Here is a 24,895-nt window from a genome sequence, read left to right as displayed (position 1 = left end):
CTGCTTCCACAGTGCTGGGACTAAAGGTGTGTGCCACTACCACCCTGTTGAAGAACTTATTGGTTGGGGGGGGGGAGGTTTGTTAAATAGATCTAGCTAGTTCACAGATCTGCCTGCCTCTGCCTCCCAAGTTCTAGGATTAAAGGCATAACCTCCATACCCAGAGAGCAATAAACAAAAATCGACCTGCAGTTAATTGACTTTCTTCTTCCACATATGGGTTCCAGGGATTGAATTCAAATAATCAGGCTTTTATCCAGAGTCATCCTGCTAGGCCCCAAAAGTTTAATATGGGGGACTGCTGAGATGGCTCAGCAGTTAAGAGCATTTGCTGCTCTTGCAGAGGACCCGGGTCTGGTTCCTAACACCCACACAGTAGCCAATAAACCCCTTGTGATTTCAGTTCCAGAAGATGTAATGCCCTCTTCTGGTCTCTGTAAGTACTGCGTGCAAGTGGTGCATAGATATATGTGGACAAAACACCCCCACACATGGTTTTTTAAAATGCAATATAGGAAAATGCAGCTGAGGGCATAGATCAGTTGTAGAACACTTGCCCAGCACGCCTGAGGTCCTGGGTTCAATACCAGGTACTACCTTTAGAAAAGGAGTTCCAGCCTGGGCCACATAGCAAAACAAAGTCTGAAAACTAGATCAACAAAGGACACAGTGAGCACGTGCACATTTCTCAGCAGGACTCCCCAATCTACCAGGTTCAAGAGTTTGCTCGCAGAGGAACACTGTCTTCTGGCAAGGGCTTGTTCTGGAAATGGGGGTAGGTGATCTGCAATGTCAGTGCACTAGGTCCACCTTGCTGGCAGGAAGAGAAATCTGAACTAGCAGATGCTGCCTCTGCTGGACCACCTGCAGATGCTAGTTTCAACTCTCAAAGAAGAAATGACCACAATTTTGGTTTTAAATATGTTTTGTAGTAGATCATCTTATTTACACTGATACAGAATCACTTTACATTCTTAAATCAGACACTAAGAAATGCTTTACTTATGTAAATTATAAAGGAAAAGAAAGAAACTACAGAGCAAGTGTTCTTCATTAGTGTGTCTTTCACTAGCTCCAGGACCTTGGAACACACGGAAACCGTAACACGCTTCCAGCAGAGGCTGGAAATGAGACCGTTCTGTGCACGGTGCAGTCTTCACCCAGGACACTGCGCTTTCTCTCCTGACATTTACACAGGAAAAGACAATGATTCTTATCATTGGGTAATTTAAATATACTTTGGAAATCAAATGTCAGCAATGGAAGAGGGGGAACCAAGCCCTGGTTGGCAAAGCGCTGGGTCCAGAGGCTGGCGGCTGTCCCACATGACCAGTAACTTTGGTCCAACAGGGTAGGACACATCTTCCACACCTGACTAGAACAATCTAATCAGTCGTCAGGCAAGCTGCTTCTGAGGTGAAGTGGACAGAGTGAGTTGCCCAAGAGTGCCTAGCACCCACTCTCCAGCTGCTTGGTACCTTCAATAAAACAAAAGCAAACAAACTCCAAGGGGAGTGACAGGCACCTCAACAGACCCTGTCAGGGAGGATGGCACGGGCGGGGTATGCTGCCCCTAGGTCCTAGAGAGGATGGCCTGCCGGGAAAAATGTATTTCAGAACCTCCATGAGCTTTGTTGAAAGGGAAATTAATCACTTCACAACGCTGTGCAGCTTAAGGCTTCATTTTAAGCTGTAAGTACGGCCTTTAATTTTTTTAAGCTCTCTGCTACATGCGATTCCATGTTTTTACTGCTACAAGAAGAGTCCAAGTGTTTTACCCTGTCTGGGCCAGAAGCAAGTCACCTACCAGTGGAGAGGATATTTCCACCAGCCCAAAGGCCACACATCACTGCCTAGGGGCTGTCACCATGACCTTCTATGCAGAGGTGTCATCACAGTTTTGCTGTTACTAGGTGGTTCAGAGGGCTCTGTAAGCAGGGATCCCCTGAGCTGCTGTTCTGGGATCCTCCTGTGTCGGATGCCCTGGCCGTGAAGAGGGGCTGCTGCTCCTGGTCTAGCTTCCAGTCGATCGTTTCCCTGAGCCAAGGACACAAACAGTTATACTCCACACCCAGAAGAACTCATCTGTGTGGGAGAGGCTCTGTTAATCCCTGGAGAATGGCTGTGTTTAGAGGGTCAAGAGCCCCAGGACCTGGGGTGAGCACAAACTGTGTCTCCAGGCACAGAATACAAGCATGACCCAGCAGCCCCAGACTTGCACAGTACCACGCTGCCTGGATACAACAGGGTGCTAAAAAGCAGGTAGGAGGTGGAGGAGATCTGAGTTCTAGGCTTGGCTCCGCCACAATTTGCCTTCTGGACTGTGGGCAAGCTGGTCCAACCATATTGGGACAGAGCCCCTGGGAAATTCAACCCACCGAGGCAGGAATCTAAATTGAATCTGAATGAAGATGTTGACCACTGCAGCCTGCTTTATCCTGTGCTTTATCCTGATCTGCTCCAAGGACTTAGAGGACACCACCATATTTGCTACACTTTTGATTGGCACCGCTTCTGACTTCTGGGGTAGGGAAGGGTGGGGTTTGATGTTGATTAAAGTGACCAGAAGAGAGATTAGTTCACAGAGGAAAACAGGGAAGAACGCTCACAGGTTTTCCTACCTCAGCAGGGGTATCAGGAAGTAAACATTTTCTTAAGTTTGGAAAGGAATCCCTCATTGTCCTCCCCAGCCTCTCGCCTATCCTTGCTTCCTGTGGAGCTATCCATGGTTCTGCCACCTGGGCACAAACAGCAGAAAGAACCAAGGTCAAGATCATACACCTCCGCACAGCAAATGCCTGCCCCGCCTACCCATGTCCAGCGGCCCGGGGCTGGCACTCAAGCGGCAGCCAAGGGCCACTCTCCGGCTGGCGGGGCCTCAGGTGTTAGCCTGAGCAAATGGACAGCACGGCTCTTCCTGGACTCAGACCATGGAAAACAAGGACAAAGAGGGAGAGGCACCGTCTGCAACCTGAACAGTAACAAAGGCAAACGGGCCAAGTCACACAGCTTGTACACAGTAGCTCATCACCTTCGCATACTTGATGTGTACACAAACAATGTCAGGTCCACCTAGTCCCAGAGCCAGCCAGCAGGAAGTAGAACTAAGCTCACACCTAGCCCAGACTCTTTAACCACCAACCTACTGGCTACAAGATAACCAATTTCTGAACCCACTGTACATCACACACGGTCTACGTTGTGTATGACACGCCCAAGATAACCAACGGGGGAGCGACTCACAGAATCCTCTGCTGTGCACTGCCTTGTCTCTCACAATGCCAGCGAGGTGTATATCACTCTGACATCTGACCCCCACTGCTGCAGATGATGCACAGCTGGATGGATGGTTTTTAGGGCAAAGACAGAGGTTATCTAACTCTGCACAAGAAACTTGCCAACCCTGAAAGATGGAGGCAAACCTTGGCTATGAGCTAAGCTATACACCTATAACACCATTTTGTGTGTTTTGACTATTCTTTATGTGTGACAAGGTGTCATAGCCCAAGCTGGCCTTCGACTCATTTTGTAGCCCAGACTGGCTTTGAACTATTAGGCCTTCTGCTCCACTACTCCTAAGTCTAAGTGTGAGCACCATGCCTGATAATTTCCACATTTATTAAAATTGTGTGTGTGTATGTATGTGTGTGGGGGTGCAAATACAGCTGCATGCAACAGAGTATGTACGGCAGTCAGAGGACAACTTGTGAGGGTCAGTTCTGTCCTTCCACCAAGTGGGCTCCAGGGATCAAACTCAGGTTGTGTCAGGGTTGGTAGCAACCTGCTGAGCCATCTCAAAAGTCTTACAGCACATGTTTTTAATGTTGCTGATACATGTTCCTTGTATGGTGTACAACCAATTAAAAGAACCTGGTGTGGTTGTATATACATTTTTTTAAAGATTTATTATGTATACAGTGTTCTGCCTGCGTGTATGCCTATACACAGAAGAGAGCATCAGATGTCACTACAGATGATTGTGAGCTAACATGTGGTTGCTGGGAATTGAACTCAGGACCCCTGGAAGAGCAGCCAATGCTCTTAACCTCTGAGTCATCTCTCCAGCCCTAGTTGTATATACTTTTAATCCCAGCATTTAAGAGGTAAAGACAAGCAAATTTCCTTGGGTTTGAGTCTAGCCAAGGCTATAAAGTAAGGCCTTATTTATAAAAATAAAATAAAATAGTCCCAGCTTCCAACAGTTAGCAGGTTTGAGTCAACTGAAACTGAGGCTCTTTAGAGGGAGGTATCCAAAGCTCAGAGGCACAAATCTGGGAACAAGGGTAAGGTGAGGTCTGTAGTTTTGTGGAACACTGTCCTATAACACAATAGCCACTGTCATCATAGTAGCTAGGACCGCCTGCAAGACACTCTCAAAATTGGGCCTTTTAATAATCTTGAAAGATGGATTAGGGAGAGGGTCATGAGACCCTCCCCACTCCCTCACGTACCTCCTGCTTGCTGCATGTAATTCTACTCCATAGTATTTGTTCTCGGGAAGGTTAGCTGAAAGGGGAACTCCACGATGCTGCTTCCATTAGGTCGCCATTCATGTGTAGGACTTTTCTGCAGTGCGATTGTTTGGGGGGATTACCAACATTCCTGTAAGCAGCCCCTCACCCATGTCTGCAAGTAAACCTCAAAAATTCATGGGTCCCCAAGCTAGACATGGGCATAAATGCTTTAGTCTGTCATTGATTCCCTATCTGAAATGAGTAGACATTTGTTCACACAACATAAACAGCAGGACCACAGCTCACACTGATGGACCCGAGGTGTGCCCTTTGAAAAGGAATGGTGTTCTGAGCAAAACACTAAACAAGATCTGGGCAATCAGGAGCTGGAGATGGCTCAGCAGAGATTGCTGCATTTGCAGAGAACCTTAATTTGGTTCCCAGCACCCACTAGGAGGCTTACAACCATTTCTAATTCCAGTTCATTGGAATTCAATGACTTTTTATGGTCTCCATGGGCACCAGGCAAGCACAAGCCATGCATGCAAGTAGAACACATTAAAAAAAAAATACATGTAAGGGCCGGGCAGTGGTGGCGCATGCCTTTAATCCCAGCACTTGGGAGGCAGAGACAGGTGGAGTTTGAGACCAGCCTGGTCTATAGAGTGAGTTCAGGACGGCCAGGGCTATTACACAGAGAAACCCTGTCTCAAAAGACAAAAAAACCAGCTAAACAAAAACTACATGTAAGGGGCTAGAGAGATGGCTCAGAGGTTAAGAGCACTGGCTGCTCTTCCAGAGGCCTTGAGTTCAATTCCCAGCAACTACATGGTGGCTCACAACCATCTATAATGAGAATTGGTACCCTCTTCTGGCCTGCAGGCACACACAGAGGAGGCAAGACTCTGTATTCATAATAATTTTTTTAAAAACACGCAAAAAATTAATCTTTAAAAAAAATGGTTGATGGGCTGGAGAGATGGCTTGCTTAAGAGCATAGGCTGCTCTTCCCGAGGTCCTGAGTTCAACTCCCAGCAACCACATGGTGGCTCACAACCATCTGAAATGAGATCTGGCGCCCTCTTCTGGCGCACGGGCATACATGGAGGCAGAATGTTGTATACATAATAAAGATAAATCCTAAAAAAAATAAGCTTTAAAAAATGGTTGAAATAATCTGGGTAGCTGGGTGAAGGTGGCCACGCCTTTAATCCCAGCACTCGGGAGGCAGAGGCAGGCGGATCTCTCTCAATTTGAGGTCAGCCTGGTCTACACAGTGAGTTCCAGGACAGCCAGGGTTATTAACACGGAGAAATTCTGTCAAAACAAAAACAAACAAACAAAAAGAAACAAAAGCAAAAACAAACAGAAAACCTGGGTAATAAACAAAACTAGTAGGAAGATATCTGAGCTCTAGGCCCTGCACAGCACACTGCTCACTGTGCACTTTCTGACTTGAGGCCCAGAGACCAGGTGTGCCCTGCTTCAATTCTGAGTATTCCCTTTCCTAATACAGAAAGGTGTAAGTAACAGAAATGACTCAACACAACAGCTCTATAAACCATGGGCTTTCCATCCCTCCTGAGTCTCCTAAGACAAAACGTGCACGAGTTTTCCATTTCATGTCTTTGGTAAAGCATGGCCCAGTTAGTGTGTCAACACTGTAAATGACCTCCTATGGCACTTCTAAAACATGCCAGGCACCACACTACTGGCTTTGCCACTTGACCTGACCTCACCAAACTGCTTAGAAGCCCTGTATGTTTTTGGTTTTTTCTCATGTAGCCCAGGCCTGCCTAGAACTCATTACATAGTGGAGGAGGATCTTGAACTCTTAATTCTACTGCTTTATCTCTCAAATGCTAGGGTTACAGGTTTAGGCCACCTTGCTCAGATAATTAGTGCTACTGTTTCTCCCAACTTAAAAAGGTAGTCTGTCTAAGGCTTCACAGCTAACCGCGACAAAGCAGGACCATGAACATTCTGACCACTACACCTAGCCTGAGTGGGGCAAAATATGCCTCACTGTCACCCCCTTCTCCTCCAATTCTGTTCCCCTTCTTCCCCCTGCCAAAACACAGTTCCTTCATACAGTCCTTGCCGTCCTAGAACTCACTCTGTAGACCAGGCTAGCCTCAAAATCAGAGATCCTCCTGCCTCTGCCTCCCGAGTGCTGGGATTAAAGGTGGGCATCATTACTACCAGGCTTTATTATTTCATGCATGAAAACAATGTAACTTGATCATACTCACCCCTCCCTCCCCTCCAACTCTCCCCAGCACAAACACTTTGAAATTCTGATTCATAAGTTGGTGACCAGTTCTGAGGGCTAAACAAAAGTAATCAGCTCTAAGAAGATAGCATTTCCTCTGTCTGCTTTCTGAGGACTAGCTTGGGGAGGAGGAGGTAGGATGTACCCTAGGTACCAGGCTGTGAATATGAGCCCTTGGCTTCCAAGGCTGCTGTTGCTACTTCTTTTGAGGCAGGGTGGTCTCGAACTCCCAATTCTTCTGCCTTAGCCTCCCTCCTGAGAATCGGGATTCTAAATTTGTGTCACACAACTGGATCTAAACCTACTTTAAGTAAGTCTAGGACACACTATACTTGAGTGTAAGCAGGAAATTGACTGCTCCAAGGAAGTCTGTTCAAGGTTAAAGAGAACCACTCAGTGCTCCCAGTGATGCCACCAGCGGGAAAGTAACACAGGAGGGAGGCTAGGGAATGCAAAACATTTCTAGTAAAATTCCAGTTTCCCCATAACTCAGGCAGAAGGGTCTTGAATTCCAGACCAGTCTCGGCAACATAGAGAGCAAGGCTGTCTTATAGACAAAACCCAAATAAAACAATCAGCTGAACAAAAGTCCAAATCAAAAGCAAACAAAACCCTTTAATTTTGCTAACTGTCTGAAACAAGAGGTTGAGTCTAGGAAAGACTGACTACTGGTGAAGTGGCCTAGAAGTGGTTCTAACATGCAGTGCAGTACTTCTGTGAGTGGGTTATAATACTACATTAAAGCACTTGGTGTTTGGTTAAGCTATAGACACAGTCTGCTGGGATTTCCACGTCCACTATCATCTCTTCTTTCAGAAAACTCATCCTCCTTGTACTCCGCTGCAAAAACTGCCCAGCTCTGAATACACCAATCTAAAGCCATTCCAGACTGGAGAACTCCATCCAGGTTCCCACAAAACAAAATGATGCAATGAGGTAGGAACATGTGCAGCCTGGGCATAGCCTGTCCCAACCTGCCTGATCAACAGAGGCCTCAGCTGAAATACAGCTGGGGGGGGGGGGGGTGGAAGGGAGAAGCAAAGCTCCAGCCCAAACATGAGCCACTCGTGTTCACAGAGCATGACACCTGACTTTGGGTAACATGTTCACTGACCCAGGAGATCAAAGCTATCCCGTGTCCTTGATAGGTTTTTACATGGTTTACTTTGGAATCCTGGTAAAGCATTTGAGGTCAGGAAGACACAGATCTGTCCAACTGATTTCCCTCTTAAGCTGTTACAAAGAAGTCTTGGAGGGAAGCGCCCAAAGTCACAAGGCAGATGGCAGAACCAAGGCTAGAACTCAGAACAGCAGCTCTGAGGTAGAGCTGTGGGCAGGAGGCAGTCCTGTGGTTTCTAAGCAAACACATGCAGTGAAAGACAGAAGCTTAATGGGGTACGGTCTCACTCCCACGGGTCACCTCTTCCAATGATACTTTTGGGGGCCTATGGGAACTCAAGTAGAAATCAAATGTGCTGTGAATTGTCTGTCAACCCTAGAGATTCGGAGGTCCCTTATGTCACCACGTTACTCCCAGGCTCCTTACCAGTACTTGTCTGGGTGACCCCATTTACTGTCCCCTCCACATCAGTCTCATCCTCGGCATAGCTCAGGATCAGGTTCTGCTGCCTACTGGTTAGCCTCCTGTGGACCAAGAACAGTTAGAGGCTCTGGAAAGGACACAATGCAGCTAAGTTTCTTGCTCAGGCAGGGTACACACCAAGCTAGTGGTGAGGGACTGAGGGCCACATCTCTCTACAACTTTGAGTTGTCTCAGCTGTCATCACTGTTATGCCAGCCACTTACAGGGGTGAGGATGGGGTGTCCGTGCTGTATGTGTGTCTATGGGCAGCAGGTAAGAAAGCAATCTCATGCCAGGCAGTGGTGGCGCACACTTTTAATCCCAGCACTCAGGAGGCAGAGGCAGGTGGATCTCTGTGAGTTCGAGGCCAGCCTGGTCTACAGAACGAGTTCCAGGACAGGCACCAAAGCTACAGAGAAATCCTGTCTCAATGCCTTACCCCTCTCCACCAAAAAAAAAAAAAAAAAAAAAAAAGAAGAAGAAGAAGAAGAAAAGAGAAGAAAATAATCTCACAAAAGGCACAACAGCTGGAACTGGCTTCCCAGGCGGAGGAGCAGAGCACAGCCCACACTGAGTGCCACAGCATTCTGTCCAGCACACATCAGGAATTTAGCACCTGTGCAGTTGACACTTCCACAACACAATGAAGCCAACCTGCTAGATCCACTGTTCAAATGGGAAATGTAAGCTGGACAAAACTAACTTCAAGGAAGAAAAAAAAACCTGCCTAAGACAAGAGCTCAAAGGGCAGCAAAACTGCTGGGTGCTGGAACTGGCAGGTAAAAGGCTAGACGGGTACCTGCTCACTGTATCTGTGTGTGTGGAGTCTGGCCATCTTGGCCACAGTCTTAGTGGACACTTACTTTGGAACTCTGATCTTGATGTGAATGTAGTGGTCTCCATAGCCATAGCTGTTAATCCGGGGGATGCCTTTCCCAGACAAGCGAATCTTCTGGTCTGTCTGAATCCCAGCAGGTATCTATTGAAAAAGGAATGCACTGATATTCCCTGGTCCCCACTATCCAAAAATAAAGCATTTCACTATACAGAGAAAGGCATCTTCAAAGAAGGATTTGCACCAGGTGGTCAGAACAATCTAGCCACATTTGTGGACAGCTGAATCCACAAAACAGATGTGAGGAGTGGAGCAAACAGCTGAAAGCAGGTATGAGACTGAGCTTGCTCCCTTACTCTCGGGGGCTGGAGCCCACAGTGACCACAGGCATGGCCTAAGGCATGCCCAAAGTCTCCGTACCCAGAGGTTGAAGAAAGCCCTGATATATAAATATATATAAGTATAATGGATTAGGGTGGGCACAGGAAGCTGGCCACTACAGCTGCAATTAAAACTAGAGGTGGTCTGGAAGCTGGAGATACAGCTCAGTGGTTAAGAGCACTGGCTGCTCTTCCAGAGGACCCAGGTTCAATTCCCAGCACCCACATGGCAGTTCACAACTATCTCCAACTCCAGTCCCAGGGAATCTGGCATCTTCACACAGACACACATGCAGGCAAAACATCAATGCACATAAAAAAATAAGTAAATCTTTAAAAAACAAAACAACAACCAAAAAACCACCAAAAAAAACCTAGAGATGCTCAAGAGAGTAAGACACCGGCCCCCAGACAGACCACAGGTGGGATGTGAACAAAGAGCACCTGCTGCGGTGTAGTAACACACCCTCAATTCCTAGGACTTGTCCAGAGGAAGAGGAGACAGAGCAAGAACCATTGCCAACAGTAAACAGAAAAATCTAGAGTGGTAATTACTACTCAAGAACAGCCTAAAGCTGTGAGTGTCACAGGCTCCAATGTCTCTTTTACTCTTAGAATCCCTAAGAGGAGCCAGGCGGTGGTGGCGCACGCCTTTAATCCCAGCACTTGGGAGGCAGAGGCAGGCGGATCTCTGAGTTCGAGGCCAGCCTGGTCTACAAGAGCTAGTTCCAGGACAGGCTCTAGAAACTACAGGGAAACCCTGTCTCGAAAAACCAAAAAAAAAAAAAAAAAAAAAAAAGAATCCCTAAGAGGCTGGACACTCAGGTTTGGGACCACCTCAGCTTTTTCCCATTTTAGAAAAAATGAACTGGGTGTGGTGTGCCACCATGCAATCACAGCACACGGAAGGGGAAGGCATTTGGATTCAAGATCAGCTTAGGGTACATACACAAAAAGCATCAGTCTCAAAAAGGAAAGAAAGAAAAGAGAGGAAGAAGACTGACAAGGTGCCAGGGTGCAAAGACCTCTTACCGTCACATTGATTGTCTCATATAAGCCCTGCGCTTTGGCTGTACCCCCAAGAATAGCCTGAGCTATTGAAATAAAGAGGTCGGAGTGGATGTCTGCGCCGTCCCTCCGGAACACAGGGCTTTTCTGCACCTAATGCCAAAGAGAAGACAAGTGTGAGCGCTGTGGAAGTGCTGCCTGAGGGTGGACATCAGCCATGTGTCCTGCCGACCTGAGCTTGGGGCCCCTTTGCAGTGGGAGAAGCACCCCAGGGCTCTGGAGGGACACATCCTCCATGCATACTGCACAGCACGGCACTGTCACTCAGCCTCCATCACAACCTTTCAATTATAAAAGTAAATAAGAATGCAATTTGGCATTCTAATTTTCCCCTGAATCTTACCTAATTAGTAAGACCAATACATCTACAAAGATAAAAATGATTTACAGGGGCTAGGGAAATGCCAGCCACACAAGTATGAGGATCCATAACACTCATGTAAAAGCTGAGCATTGGCCGAGTGGTGGTGGCGCATGCCTTTAATCACAGCACTGGGGGCAGGGTGGGGGGAACGGACAGAAGCAGGTGAATCTCTTTGAGTTCAAGGCCAGCCTGGTTTACAGAGTGAGTTCCAGGACAGTTTCACAGAGAAACCCTGTCTTGAAAAAACAAACAAACAAAAAACTCAACCAACCAAACAAGCAGAAAAAGCTAGGCCATGGTAGCAGACATTTGTAAGCCCAGTCACTGCTCTCTCTGTCTGTCTGTGTGTGTGTGTGTGTGTGCATGTGCAGGTAGATCTCTTTAGCTCACTAGCTAGAAAGCCTGGATGAATCAATGAGCTCCATCTTCAGCAAGAAACTGTCTCAGAAAATAAGGGTAGAAGAATCTTAATTACCTATTTATTTTTGCAGTGCTGGAGACAGAATACATGGCCTCGCACACACAGGCACACCACCACTAAACTATAGCCCAGCACCTACCTTCATCTTCAACTTCTCAGTCTAGAGGATTCACTCTTCATGCTATTTTTATATACTGTGCTATCTTTGGTTTGAGAGGCGATCTCACTATACACAGATTCCAAATTCATGCACTTATGTAAACCTAGGCCTCAGCCTTGCACGTAGTGAGACTCCAGGGAAGGATCACCATACCCAGCTTTGCCACTGGGTTTATTTTTATTATTTGGAGGAGATGGGATGTTTTTTGAGACATGATCATCAAACCAGGCTGGCTTCAATTCTCTGAGGTCGAGGATGACTTTAAATTTCTGATTCTCCAGCTTCTACTTCCCAAGTACTGGGATTACAGGTAACACCATTACCATTTTTATACAGAGTTGATGACTGAACCCCAGGCCTTGTGCACGCCAGGCACTCTACCTACTTCGTGAGTCTTATTTCTACTTTTCATTTTTTTTAAAGGTTTATTTATTTATTATGCATATAGCATTCTGCACACCAGAAGAGGGCACCAGACCCCATTACGGATGGTTGTGAGCCACCATGTGGTTGCTGGGAATTGAACTCAGGACCTCTGGAAGAGCAGTCAGTGCTCTTAACCTCTGAGCCATCTCTCCAGCCCCTCTACTTTTCATTTTTAACCTTGTTTTTAAAGACAGGGTTTTGGAGCCTGGAAAGATGGTTCTTTGAGAGGATCTGAGCTTGATTCCCAGCAACCATGTCAGGTGACCTGTAACTCCAGCTTCAGGGACTCTGACAACTCTGGCCCTTTAAACACCTGCACCCATGTGTGTATTTTTTGATACACATATACATACATGTAATTTAGAAGTAAACAAATATTTTTTTTAAAAAAGGTTAGGGTTTTATTGTACAGCCCAGGCTGCCTCCACATCCCAAATGCTAAGTTTACAGGCATGTACCACTATACCTAGTACTTGATTCAAATAATGTAGTATCTCTCATACAGAAAAAGACAAAAACAAAAAACAACACAAAAACCCAAAAAATATATTTTTTAGAAAAGGGAAGGAAGGAAGAAAGAAAGAAAGATGGCCAACAGTATACCTATAACCAAGCTTACATAATTAAAACATTACAAACATGCTGGACCAAAAGGTACACACCTATAATACCAACATTCTAGAGGCTAAGACAGGATAATCATGAGTTTCAGGCCAGCCTGAGCAATGCAGGGAGATCCTGGCTCAAAAGCAGGGAAAGAAAAATTACAAATTATAACTTTCTTTATGGTTCTCAGTTAATTACTATCTTGAATTTAGCATTTATCAACCCTACAGGCATCCCTTTACCTTATTGTCTTTCTACTTCCTAAACAGCACATAATCAATGTCGCCCAGCTGACCTCTGTGTAGACAGTCCCTTGTACTTTACGGCTTGTAACAATCTGCTTTCCTCCCCTGAAGTACCCGTGGTTCTTTCTTTCTGAAGATTGATAATTTTTTTTTTTTTTTTTTTGGTTTTTTGAGACAGGGTTTCTTTTTGGAGCCTGTCCTGGAACTAACTCAGAGATCTGCCTGCCTCAGTCTCCTGCGTGCTGGGATAGGATTAAAGGCGTGCACCACCACCACACCTGGCTATGTTTCTAACTTGTTGGTGTTGTGAGGAAGTTTCTCTGCACCCAGACGTAAAAACAAGAGCCACGCCCCAGCAGCCTTTCTCGAATTTGGAACAGTGACACCTTGGCACATGAACTGTCTGCCTTACTATAATGAGGAACCTCAGCTGTATCCACTGACAGAACAAGGACTCAGCAGAAAGTGACAGGCAAGCACCTACCCTGAATGTGACAAAAATTTCTCGTTTTCCCACAGGCATCCTTACGGTCTGACCATCTTCAACTCCTAGGAAAACAAAAGTTCCAAATAGCAGTTGTGGTAGGGGCCTCACACAGTGGTGTCTACCCAGGAAACCCACTTGACCAGGTTTCTTATTTTGGAGATGGGATCTCCTCCTGCCTCAGCCTCCTGGGATTAGCAGGTGTTACCACATAACTAGCTAGTCTCCTGTTAAGGCCAGTCCTCACTGCATGAAGACAGAGACACAGGACAGAAAACTGGAACAGGAGCCGCAGCATCCCAAGGTGGGCGCACTGTAAGGACAACTGGTATACAGGAAGACTGGAACAGGTTCTAGTTCCTCCTCCAACCTAGGACCAGGCCCTCAAGTCCAGCTCTGCAGTCATGCAGACAACAAGGCACAACAGAGCTGGCCCATCTCCCGGGCAGTGGCCCACCTGCAGGCACAGGGATCGTCACTCGCTTCTTCTGTTTGGCTTGTCCTGCTCCTCTGCAGACCACACAAGGATTTGTGATGATGGAGCCCCGGCCACTACATCTCCGACATGTGGAACGCATCACAAAAGGGCCTGTATTGATAGTTTCCTGAGGAAAAGAAGGAAAATGCTGAATATGTAGGTGCATTGTTTTATTAAAAAGTGTTTTATTGAGGGTTTATCTCCAGGTTAAGTGACACAGTTCTATGATCCCAACATATGGGGCAGGGGTAAAGGCAATAGATTAGGGGATCAAGGCCAACCTGGGTTACAGGAGACTCTGCCCACCCCCAACTCACAATAAGGAGGGTGGATAAGAATAAAATACATTATATACATGTTGTGAGCTGCCATGTGGGTGCTGGAAATTGAACCCAGGCCCTCTGGAAGAACACTCAGTGCTCTTAACCGCTGAGCCATCTCTCCAGGCCCAAGGATGGACTTCTTGTGTGCAGGTGCTGCCATAAAACACACTGCCTAAGAAAACAGCCTAGGCGCTCACACTGCTAATTTGAACTCTTTTTTTTTTTTTTATGTGGAGGAAGAGGGATGGTATAGCCCAGGCTAGACCCAAACTTGCTATGTAGTGGAGGATAAACTTGAACTTCTGACTCCACCTACCAAGTGCTGGGAGTACAGGTATATACTATCACACCCAGTTTTAAAGTTAAAAAAAAAAAAAATGTAACTAAAGATGTAGCTGCTGGGAATTGAACTCAGGACCTCTGGAAGAGCAGTCAAATGCTCTAAAGCTCTGAGCCAGCTCTCCAGCCCCATATATATCACTGATTGGCTTTCTCTGCACCATCTCCCATGCACGCATGTGTATATTCTGGGGATTGAATTCAGGCTTTAGCTGAGCATGATGGCTGACATTTGTTTTCATAGCACTAACGAGGCTGGAAAATGATTGTCTCATGTTCAAAGTCAGCCTGAGGTCTACATTCAGTTCCAGGCCACCGTAAATTAGAATTAAATCCTATCTCAAACAAAAAATATGAATTCATGGCTTGGTGTATACTAAGGACATGTTCACCAATTAGAAACAATCCCAAGAACTCTAAATATGGAATGCCTATACATGGTACAGAAGAAAAATTCTGAATTTGAAGCTAGTCTGGTCTATACAGCAAGTTTCTGATCATAAGAACTACACATCGAGACCCTGTCTCATTAAATAAAATAAAATGTCGGGCAGTGGTGGTATACACCTTTAATCCCAGCGCTCAAAGGTAGAGGCTGGCAGATCTGTGAGAGAGTTACAGGACACAAAGGGAAACCCTGTCTTGAAAAACAACAACGACAACAGAAAAGCCCACATATATAAAATGGACTGACAAGACGGCTCAGCAGGGAAAAGCGCTTGCTCCCAAGCTAATGACTTGAGTTCAAACACTGGGTCCCACATGATGGGAGGGAATTGATGTCCACAAGTTGTCGTTTGAATGCTACATATAGGCCATAGCACACATGCACACACAATAAACAAATAAACGTAATAAAAAAAGATTTTTAAAAATTATAACCCGACATGATGACACATGTGCTTATAAATTCCAGCACTCCAGAGCCTGATGCTAGAAGTCTTCCTGGCTTAAAGAGGAAGACCCTGTCCTGCCTCTAATCTGACAGGGAGGAATCCTAGCACTTGGAAGGTGGAGAAAAGATTACAGGTTCAAGCCAGGCGGTGGTGGCACACGCCTTTAATCCCAGCACTCGGGAGGCAGAGGCAGATGGATCTCTGTGAGTTCGAGGCCAGCCTGGTCTACAAGAGCTAGTTCCAGGACAGGCTCCAAAGCCACAGAGAAACTCTGTCTCGAAAAACCAAAAAAAAAAAAAAAATAAATAAATAAAAAAGATTACAGGTTCAAGGTCATCCTCAGTTAGCACCCAGCCCAAGCCCAGCCCCAGAAATCTAAATAAAGGACCTCCTAGAACAGAGAAAAGAATGGTTGGAGCAGCACAGGAAGGTAACAGGGAAACATTTCCAAGAGGAGTGGGGGTAGTGGCCCCACAGTGTCCTTACCATGCCAGAGCCGCCGCAGTAGTGGCAATGCTGCACTTTGGTTCCAGGCTCATTCCCCTTGCCGTCACAGCGCTCACAGGTATCCATGATGTCCACAGTGAACTCCTTGTTGACGCCCTTGGCAGCTTGATTGAAGGTCAGTTCCATGATGTACTGAAAGGTATGGCCTGTCACTCTGCTGTTTCAGGACAGAAGGACCCTGGCCAGTACCTGTAGTTACTCCGTAACTACCAAACACATGCACATGTATACTCTACCAGGTCAGTAAGAATAGGTGCTATTGCCGGGTGATGGTGGTGCACACCCATTTAACCCCAGCACTCGGGAGGCAGAGGCAGACAGATCTCTGTGAGTTCAAGGCGAGTTTTAGGACAGGCTCCAAGGCTAAAGAGAAACAGAGAAATCTATCTTGAAAAAAAAAATAGGTGCTGTTCACTTAGCTGACCCAGCTTTACACATACGGATTTTAAAATGTACTAAGTGAAAATTCATTCAAGAGCTGAAGACAGGACTAATATCTGCATGTGGCATTTGCTTTGGCCTAAATCTAGAATATCTCCCAAGGACCCAAGGCTTGGTTTCCATCTCAGTACAGCGTCTGGAAGGCAGTGGACCTTGAAGAGGTATGGTCTGGTGAGAGATTTTACGTCACAGGAGATGTGTCATCAAAGAGGATTTGGGTGCCAGTCTGCACTCCTTCCCTTCACAGTCAGGATCAGGTGAGCAGCTCTGCTTTCCCACACTCCCCGCCATTATATACGGCCTTACCCAGGCCCTGAAAAGGTGGGACCAACAGACCATTCATTCAAATCTCTAAAATCGTAAGCCAAAAGAAACCTTTCCACTCGATTTTATCTTGTTTTGCCTATATGTATATGCATCACATGTGTGCCTAGTGCCCAAGAAGAAGAGAAGAGGAAGTAGGATCCCTGGAACTCGAGTCCTCTGCACAAGCAACATGTGCTCTTCATCAGCTGAGCCACCCTACAGCCCCATTTTTAGCATTGTCTCAGGTATGTTCTTACAACAACAGAATTAAAACAGTACTAACGAAAAGCTTGAATGATCCATAACTGTGACTTAGACCCTGGATCATTTCTCTTCCTCCCTCGACTCTGACAGCGTCTCATTAGGACAGAGCTCTGGAAGATCTCACCAGCAGTATCTTCCTGCTGGGCTGACCGAGCTTCCCAGAGTAACAGGGATGCTCTAGGCCAGTGTTCTCAACCTTCCTCATGCTGTGACCCTTTAGAACAGTTCCTCATGCTGTGGGGACTCCAACTATAAAATTATTTCATTGCCACCTCGTGACTGTAAGTTTGCTACTGTTATGAATCATAATGTATATCTGACAGGCAATCCCACAGGTGGAGAGCGCTGCTTTATATAAAATCACTCTGCTATGGTTCTGAGGGTCTTCAATGCTACCTGACTGTTAATAACATCACAACATACACCTTCATTACTACCTACAGGGTTTTTCCAAATATTCCTAAGTTTCTTCTGCCAAATGGCTGCCTCTGGATCATTCCATTGCCTTTCTGAGAAACAGAAACTAAATTCTGTCTCACTTTTGCTTAAAAATTAATCATTTAAAATAAGGCACACTGTACATGATGACACATGTCTTTTAATCCCAGCACTTGGGAGGCAGAGGCAGGCAGATTTCTGTGAGTTCAAGGTCAACCTGGTCATAGTGAGTTCCAGGACAGCCAGGACTACAATGTGAGACCCTTTCTCAAAAACACAAAAATAAATTTAAAAATAAAGAAAGAACTTACTTCCTGAGGCTGATCGAACACAGTCTGGAAATCTCCAAAAGGAGATGATGAGAACTCCCCAAAGATCTTCCTGAATAGCTCCTCCGGGTCAACAGAGGGCCCTCCTCTCCACTGGCTCTGCCCAGAGCTGCTGGCTCCAGGATCAAAGCCAGCAGAGCCATAAGTATCATAACGCTTCCTCTCTATTTCATCAGACAACACCTACAGTGAGAGATGACACAGCAATCAGGCATTTCTGGGTCTTCTAAGGCTCAGGTACACAGACAACAGCTCACGCCACATTTACTAAGTGGTTTTTTTTTACTTTTAATGTATTTATTTATTATGATATAACATTCTGCCTGCATGTATGCCTGAACACTGTAAGAGGGCACCGGATCTCATAACAGATGGTTGTGAGCCACCATCAGGGCCCCTGGAAGAGCAGTCAGTGCTCTTAACTGCTGAGTCCTCTCTCCAGCCCCCTTACTAAGTAGTCTTATGTGCAAAACATTCTACAAAAGCCAGGCATTGTGGGTGGTGAATGCCTGTAATCCCACCAATCAGAAGGTTAAAGCAAGAAGATGAGTCTGAAGATAGTCTGGGCTGCGCAGTGATACCGTTTCAACAAAAACCAAAATCACACTGGACTTCAGTGGGGCAGCATTTGTTAAGCATGCATATAGCCCTGGTTTCAGTCCTCAGGGCAATACAAACAGGAAAATAAAAAAAAATGTAAAAATTAGTTGAGTAGTGGTGGTGCACGCCTTTAATCCCAGCACTCGAGAGGCAGAGGCAGGTGGATCTCTGTGAGTTTGAGGCCAGCCTGGTCTACAAGAGCTAGTTCCAGGCTCCAAAGCTACAGAGAAACCCTGTCTCAAAAAACAAAAAACAAAAAAAGAAAGGAAAGAAGGAAGAAAGATAGAGAGAGAGAGAGAGAGAGAGAGAGAGAGAGAGAGAGAGAAAGAAAAGAAAGAAAGAAAGAAAGAAAGAAAGAAAGAAAGAAAGAAAGAAAGAAAGAAAGAAAACAAAAACCTTGGAGTGTTATAGGTGGTTGTGAGTTGCCATGTGGGTGCTAGGATTGAACCTGAGTCCTCTGGAAGAGCTGCCAATGCTCTTAACTAATGAGTCATCTCCACAGCACTCTGCCCCCCTGCAGCTCATCTAAAGAGCTAATTTAATAAATCTCTTATGTAATAGGATATTACATATATCCTATTAGTTCTACTTCTGTAGAAGGCTCTAGCACAGATTAGCAGGGGATAAAACCTTCATACCTCTGAGTTGTGACTCTTTTTAAGTGGACATCTAGTTCCTTGAACATATAAATTGACATATGCAGAACCCCCTAGAGTCCATCAGTCCAAGAGGAATGGTGTGGTGGCCGGAATGAAAACGGCCTCAGAGGGTCATAGGAGTGGCGCTATTAGGAGGTGTGGCCTTGGAGAAAATGTGGCACTGGGGGTGAACTTTGAGGTTTCAGAAGCTCAAGATGGGCCCAGGGTTGCTCTCTCTCTTCCTGTCACCTTCCAATCCAGATGAAGAAGTCTCAGCTCCCTCTCCAGCACCATGTCTGCCTGTGTGTCACCATGCTCCCTGCCATGATGAGAATGGACTAAACCTCTGAACTGTAAGCCAACTCCAATTAAATGTTTTCCTTTAAAAGAGTTACCGTGGCCATAATGTTGCTTCACAGTAATAAAACCCTAACTAAAACAAATGGCCATTCTCCAGTAACTCTGTGATTGGGCAGAGGCTCTTTCACAGACACATTCTTCTGTATTTTTATATGGTATTCTACTTTTAGAATTGCTCCCTCCTAACGGCTAAGTCTAACTGGGATGTCTCAAGATCAGCTGTCAACATGAACTACCTAAGGAGCTTCACGGAACAGACGCCCCTGCTCCTGAGATGGGATGTGTCCCCGACTGCCCTTAAACTCGCGGAAATTTCCTACCTCAGTCTCACCAGTGCTGGAATTACAAATACACCACCACTCCTGCTCTCTTCTTTTTTAAAAAATTGTATCTATTTATTTTGTGTACATGTGTGAGTATTTGAATGTCATAGCACTCAGGTGGAGGTCAGAGACAATCTGTGAAAGATGCTTCTCTCTGTCCACCATGTGAGTACTGGGGGTTGAACTCAGGTCATCAGATTTGGCAGCAGATCCATATGCCCACTGACCCATCTCACCAGCCTTGTTTCTTCACTGAGATTCTAATGTAGCAGAACTAGCATAAGACTTCAGCAGGGACAGACTGAACCAGATGACACGGCAAGTTGTTACCTGGTATGCTTCTGCCACTTTGGTAAACTTTTCCTTGGCTTTGGGATCATCCTTGTTTGAGTCCGGGTGATATTTCTTGGCAAGCTAAGGGGGAAGAAAGTACATTACTACTGATATAAAGCAGAACCCAAATACTTGCCACAGTTATGACTCTTTACAGCATTTGTCTCTCTTAAAAGAGCAAAAAATTCTTTTGTATGTTTTCAAAGCAGGGTTTCTCTGGATAGCCCTGGCTGTCCTAGAACTCACTCTGAGAACCAGGCTGACCTCGAACTTGAGAATCCACCATCCCTGCCTTCCGAGTGCTAGGATTAAAGGCATGTGCCACCACTGTCCAGTGCAATATTTTTTTATTTTTATTTTTTTGAGACAGTGACTCTCTGTAGCTTTGGTGCCTAGAACTCGCTCTTGTACACCAGGCTGTCCTCGAATTCACAGAGATTCACCTGCCTCTGCCTCCGAGTGCTGGGGTTAAAGGTGAGTACCACCACCGCCTGGCTTTTTTTTTTTTTAAAGATAGATTTGTTTGTTTGTTTGTTTGTTTTGCAGTGTTCTGCCTGCACACCAGAAGAGGGCACCAGATCTCATCACAGATGGCTGTGAGCCACCATGTGGTTGCAGGGAATTGAATCAGGACCTCTGGAAGAGCAGTCAATGCTCTTACCCACTGAGCCATCTCTCCAGTCCCAGTGCAACGAATTCTTAAAACGAAATTTAAAACTTGAAAATAAATCATTCTTTTAAAGATCTACATATTTCTCATCTAGCAGAAATCTTTCAAAAATAGTCTGGAGAGATGGCCCAGTGACAAAAAGCATTTAACACTCTTGCAAAGAACTGGATTTGGCTCCCAGGACCCATATAACAGCTCACAACTGTCTAAAACTCCAGTTTCCAGAGATTTGATGCCCTCTTTTGACCTCAGAAGGCACCAAGCATACATGCAGCACACATACATACATTAGGCAAATACACATGCACAGAAATTAAATCTTAAAAAAAAAAAAAAGTTGACTAGCGGGGGAATGATGGCCCACACCTTTAATCCCAGCAGACAGGAGGGTCTCTGAGTTCAAGGTCATCCTAGTCTACAGAATGAGTTCAAGGACAGTCAGGGCTACAGGGGGAAACCTGACTAAAAAAAACCAAAACAAAACAACTAACAAACAAAAAACAGCATTAACTGATAAACTATATAGTGTACTAAACACACCCAACACTTCATTTTTCTCAGATAACTCCACAGGATCAGCAGCTTGTGACCTGCCCAAATGTGCTGAGCACCAAGTCAATAGGGACCAGACAAGATCAACAGCAATCTGGGCTGAAGAGATGGACTGAACAGCAATCAGTGCTAAGAACACATACTTCTTTCCCAGAAAATTTGAATTTAAATCCCAGACATGGCAGATGGTTCACAGCTGCCTATAATTATAGTCCCAAGGGAATCCAATACCTCTGTTTTTTGTTTTTCTTTTTCGAGACAGGGTTTTCTCTGTGTAGCCTTGGCTGTCCTGGAACTTTGTTGACCAGGCTGGCCTTAAACTCAAGAGATTGACCTGCCTCTGCTTTCTGAGTGCTGGGATTAAAGGTGTGCGCCACCACCGCCTGGCAACCAGGGCCCTCTGTGAACACCTACATTCTTGTGCACATGTCCATACGCAGACACATACCACAATTTTAAAAATTAAAATAGACACCCACATATATAAAGTTCACCAGCAATCTTTCTACAAACTTGTCAGTCAATCTGAGACCAATACAGACCTCAAGATAGGCTTTTCTGATATCTTTCCGGCTGGCATTTCGGGGCACTCCTAATATCTGGTAATAATCTTCGGCCAAGGAAGTGCTTGTGTGGAAGGAAGCAGTACAAACAAAAGGGAAACTTTTTGTTCCTGGAAATGAAATGAGAGAGTCAGTCTGGGAATTTGTCCAACAAGAGAAAATTATAAATGAGCAACTATGGAATACCTGTGAAAGATCAAACAAGCCTCAGCTATAGGATCTGTTCCTTTCTGAGTATACTAGAGGCCAAACTCAATGAACTTCAAATGAGGGCACAGCTTGGGGACATAGTTCAGTAGATACATTGCTTACCAGGCATGCACGGGGCCCTGAGCTTGATTCCCAGCACTGAAAAAACTCAGCATAATGGTGCATGATAAGCACATGCCCATAATCCTAGCATTAGGGAAAAGGAAGCAGATGATCACAAGTTCAAGTCACAGCTACATAGGAAGTTTTAGGACAGCCTGAAATACATGACACCCTGTTTCCAATTAAAAACAAAACACAGCCGGGTGGTGGATTCTTAGCTTATATTCAGCCTCCTTTTTACTTGATAGCAGCCTGGCTGGTTAACCTCCAGTCCTTCCACCACCTAGAGTTAGAAGTTAGGCCGTGAAAGCAGCTCCAACAACTGCAGCACAGAACTTACATAAAACTGTGTAGACAACCACAGGGCTATACAAGGTGGGTGTCTTTGAAATCCCAAAGCCACCAATGGCTAACAATATTAGGAAGAATTTGTTTAGTTAACACTTTGGTTTCTGTTGTTGCTTTATCCAAGACACGTTCAGTAAATGTCTTGTTTTTTGTGAACCCAGGATTATTTTCCATGTTGTTTCAAGAATGCCCAATGTAAGTAACAAGTTACTGTTTTCTTTTGCTTGGAAGATTTTTTTATGTCATCTGATTTGATAAACCAAGCTTGAGAAATGAGCACAGATTAAAGTTCCAGGGCAGAATCGATGACCTTAGATGTGGTATCAGGACACACACTGAGGGATGCCACTTCCACAAATGGAATCCCTTGAGATAAAATATGTCTGTCCACTGGAGCCTATGGGCTGACTTAACAAACTCAAACTGCAGTTCTTTAGTTCTATTTTCATATAGAAGTAATACTTAGTGCCTGTCTATGTCTCTATGTCTCTCTCAAGCAAAGACCCAATTTTAAAAAATACTTCAAGGCTCTATGTTTGGTCCCTGGAACTACTACAAAACTAAGAGTTCAATACTTGCTTCCTTCATCCTCACTGAAGTGTTAAACACAGTGTAAGGAAATATGAGGCCAGGCAGTGGGGGTGTGATGGAGGACTCTCATTGGTTAATAAAGAAACTGCCTTGGCTTTTTGATAGAGCAGAATTTAGATAGGTGGAGTAGACAGAACAGAATGCTGGGAAGAAGGGAAGTTAGACAGACGCCATGCCTCTCCTCTCCGAGATGGACGCAGGCTAAGATCCTTCCTGGTAAGCCACCCCTCGTGGTGCTACACAGATTACTAAATATGGGTTAAAGCAAGATATGAGAATTAGCCAGTAAGAGGCTAGGGCTAATGGGCCAGGCAGTGTTTAAATGAATACAATTTGTGCATTGTTATTTCGGTGTAAAGCTAGCTGTGCGGGATGAAAAGCAGACCTGCTTGCCTCATCACTACAGGGGTGCACACCTTTAATCCCAGCACTGAGGAGACAGAAGCAGTCCAAGCTCTGTGAGCTTGAGGCCAGCCTGGTCTACAGAGTGAGTTCCCAGATAGGCTAGAGGGCTAGAGAGATGGTTTAACAGTTAGGAGTACATTCCACTGCTGTCGAGGACACAAGCTCAATTCGTAGCCCCTAGGAATATATAACTCAATAAACTAACTGCCTGGAACTAGCTCTTGTTCCATATATAAGACTCAAATAATTCTTAAGATTTTTTTTTTTTTTTTTTGGTTTTTCGAGACAGTGTTTCTCTGCAGCTTTAGAGCCTGTCCTGGAGTTAGCTCTTGTAGACCAGGCTGGTCTCAAACTCACAGAGATCCGCCTGCCTCTGCCTCCCACATGCTGGGATTAAAGGCGTGCACCACCACCGCCCGGCTCTTAAGATATTTTTTTAAAGAGAAAGATTGATCTGCTGATCATGGCCAAAGCACTTCAAGGCTTAATGCACACTGATTTGGTATTTTCTCCAGCAATAAGGAAAGTAAGTGCCACGACAAAACTACCACTTTCCTGCTCTGTAACTTTTTCAAGTTCTTTAACATCTAAGCCTGTTTCTCCATAAAATGGAAGGGTAAACCAGGCGGTAGTCGTGTATGCCTTTAATCCCAGCACTCAGGAGGAAGAGGCAGGAGGACCTATGTGAGTTCAAGGCCAGCCTGGTCTACAGAACGAGTTCCAGAGCAGGCTCCAAAACTACAGAGAAATCCTGTCTCGGGGAGGGGGAAAAAAAAAGGAAGGGTAACTATGTCTGTTACATGAAATATTCTGGAAAACATACTTCATACACACTAAGTGTTCAATTAATTTTAGACTGCATTATTACAGGATTCTAAAAAAGACTGATATGTCCTCCATTTACATCACGTGATGTTAGGGATGCAAACTGAAATGTCAACTCATGATACTTTCTGACCTTAGTGAAGACAAGCACCTGCATCTCCCCAGATATCTAGGTGCCTAGCACTCACGGAACGACAGTTGCCTCCACTACAAGCTAGAAAGTGAAGAAAAAGAGAAGGAACAGGGCAAGGGAGCAGCAGCCTGGACAGAGAGGCGCATGTTGACAGAGGTGAAGGTTCACGGCCTTCGGAGCGTTTCACCACCTCCGGCTCCACGCAGCTCTTTCCCCTCGACGGCTTCTGGGTAGCCCGCACCTTGGCCTCTCTGCCCCCTGCAATTCCTCTCTCGATCGAGAAAATACCTCCATCCCGCTACCCCGGTCGTCAGAGCCAGGCGAGTTGCCCTTTCTAGTCCCAGGAGCCGCTACTCGAGATCTGGAAGCCTCGCTCACCTGTGAGGCGGACACCCGGTCTCAATGTCAGCAGCGCCCGGGGGCCGTGACCGCTCATGGAAAGCCCGGAGGCAGAGGTGCTCAGCTTGCGACCCAGCGATGTTGCCACTACGCTGCCCCGGGGCTGCTGGGCCCCTCTCCCCGCTGCAGCCGGCAGCCAGGGGATTCCCACCGCCACCAGCAACCAGCGTGGAGAACACCGCGCAGCCATCTTGACCCGGGGATACTGCGCCTGCGCGCCGCTAA

The 24,895-nt window shown here is 45.7% G+C and overlaps 1 protein-coding gene across 2 annotated transcripts; it reads right to left on the bottom strand.

Moving 5' to 3' along the window:
• Window positions 1-907: 907 nt before the first annotated feature.
• Window positions 908-24,895, bottom strand: Dnaja3 (DnaJ heat shock protein family (Hsp40) member A3). Of its 2 annotated transcripts, XM_038324944.1 has the most exons (12): window positions 24,650-24,895; window positions 21,637-21,767; window positions 19,870-19,953; window positions 17,601-17,801; window positions 15,820-15,972; window positions 13,755-13,902; window positions 13,298-13,362; window positions 10,556-10,684; window positions 9,172-9,287; window positions 8,273-8,370; window positions 2,622-2,738; window positions 908-2,037 (listed from the first exon to the last, which is right to left on the bottom strand). In XM_038324944.1, the coding sequence occupies exons 1-11, from the start codon at window positions 24,858-24,860 to the stop codon at window positions 2,635-2,637; spliced, it is 1,440 nt and encodes a 479-aa protein (XP_038180872.1). In that variant the 5' UTR covers window positions 24,861-24,895; the 3' UTR covers window positions 908-2,037; window positions 2,622-2,634. The 2 variants fall into 2 exon arrangements, with proteins under 2 accessions (XP_038180872.1, XP_038180873.1); XM_038324945.1 differs by lacking the exon at window positions 2,622-2,738 and having other exon boundaries at window positions 24,650-24,894.

The sequence above is a fragment of the Arvicola amphibius genome, chromosome 4 (genome assembly GCF_903992535.2).
Source record: "Arvicola amphibius chromosome 4, mArvAmp1.2, whole genome shotgun sequence".
Classification (NCBI taxonomy): domain Eukaryota; kingdom Metazoa; phylum Chordata; class Mammalia; order Rodentia; family Cricetidae; genus Arvicola; species Arvicola amphibius.
Note: the sequence above shows the minus strand (reverse complement) of the source record. Positions and strands in the feature narration are given on the sequence as shown.

Excerpts from the sequence above, each read along its gene's own strand:
- Dnaja3 (XM_038324944.1), bottom strand. The coding sequence starts at position 24,860 with ATGGCTGCGCGGTGTTCTCCACGCTGGTTGCTGGTGGCGGTGGGAATC. Across the intron at positions 19,954-21,636 it reads TCAGAAAAGCCTATCTTGAG|CTTGCCAAGAAATATCACCC; the intron begins GTCTGTATTGGT and ends CTTCCCCCTTAG. Across the intron at positions 2,739-8,272 it reads GGTCACCCAGACAAGTACTG|GTGGCAGAACCATGGATAGC; the intron begins GTAAGGAGCCTG and ends GTTTGTGCCCAG.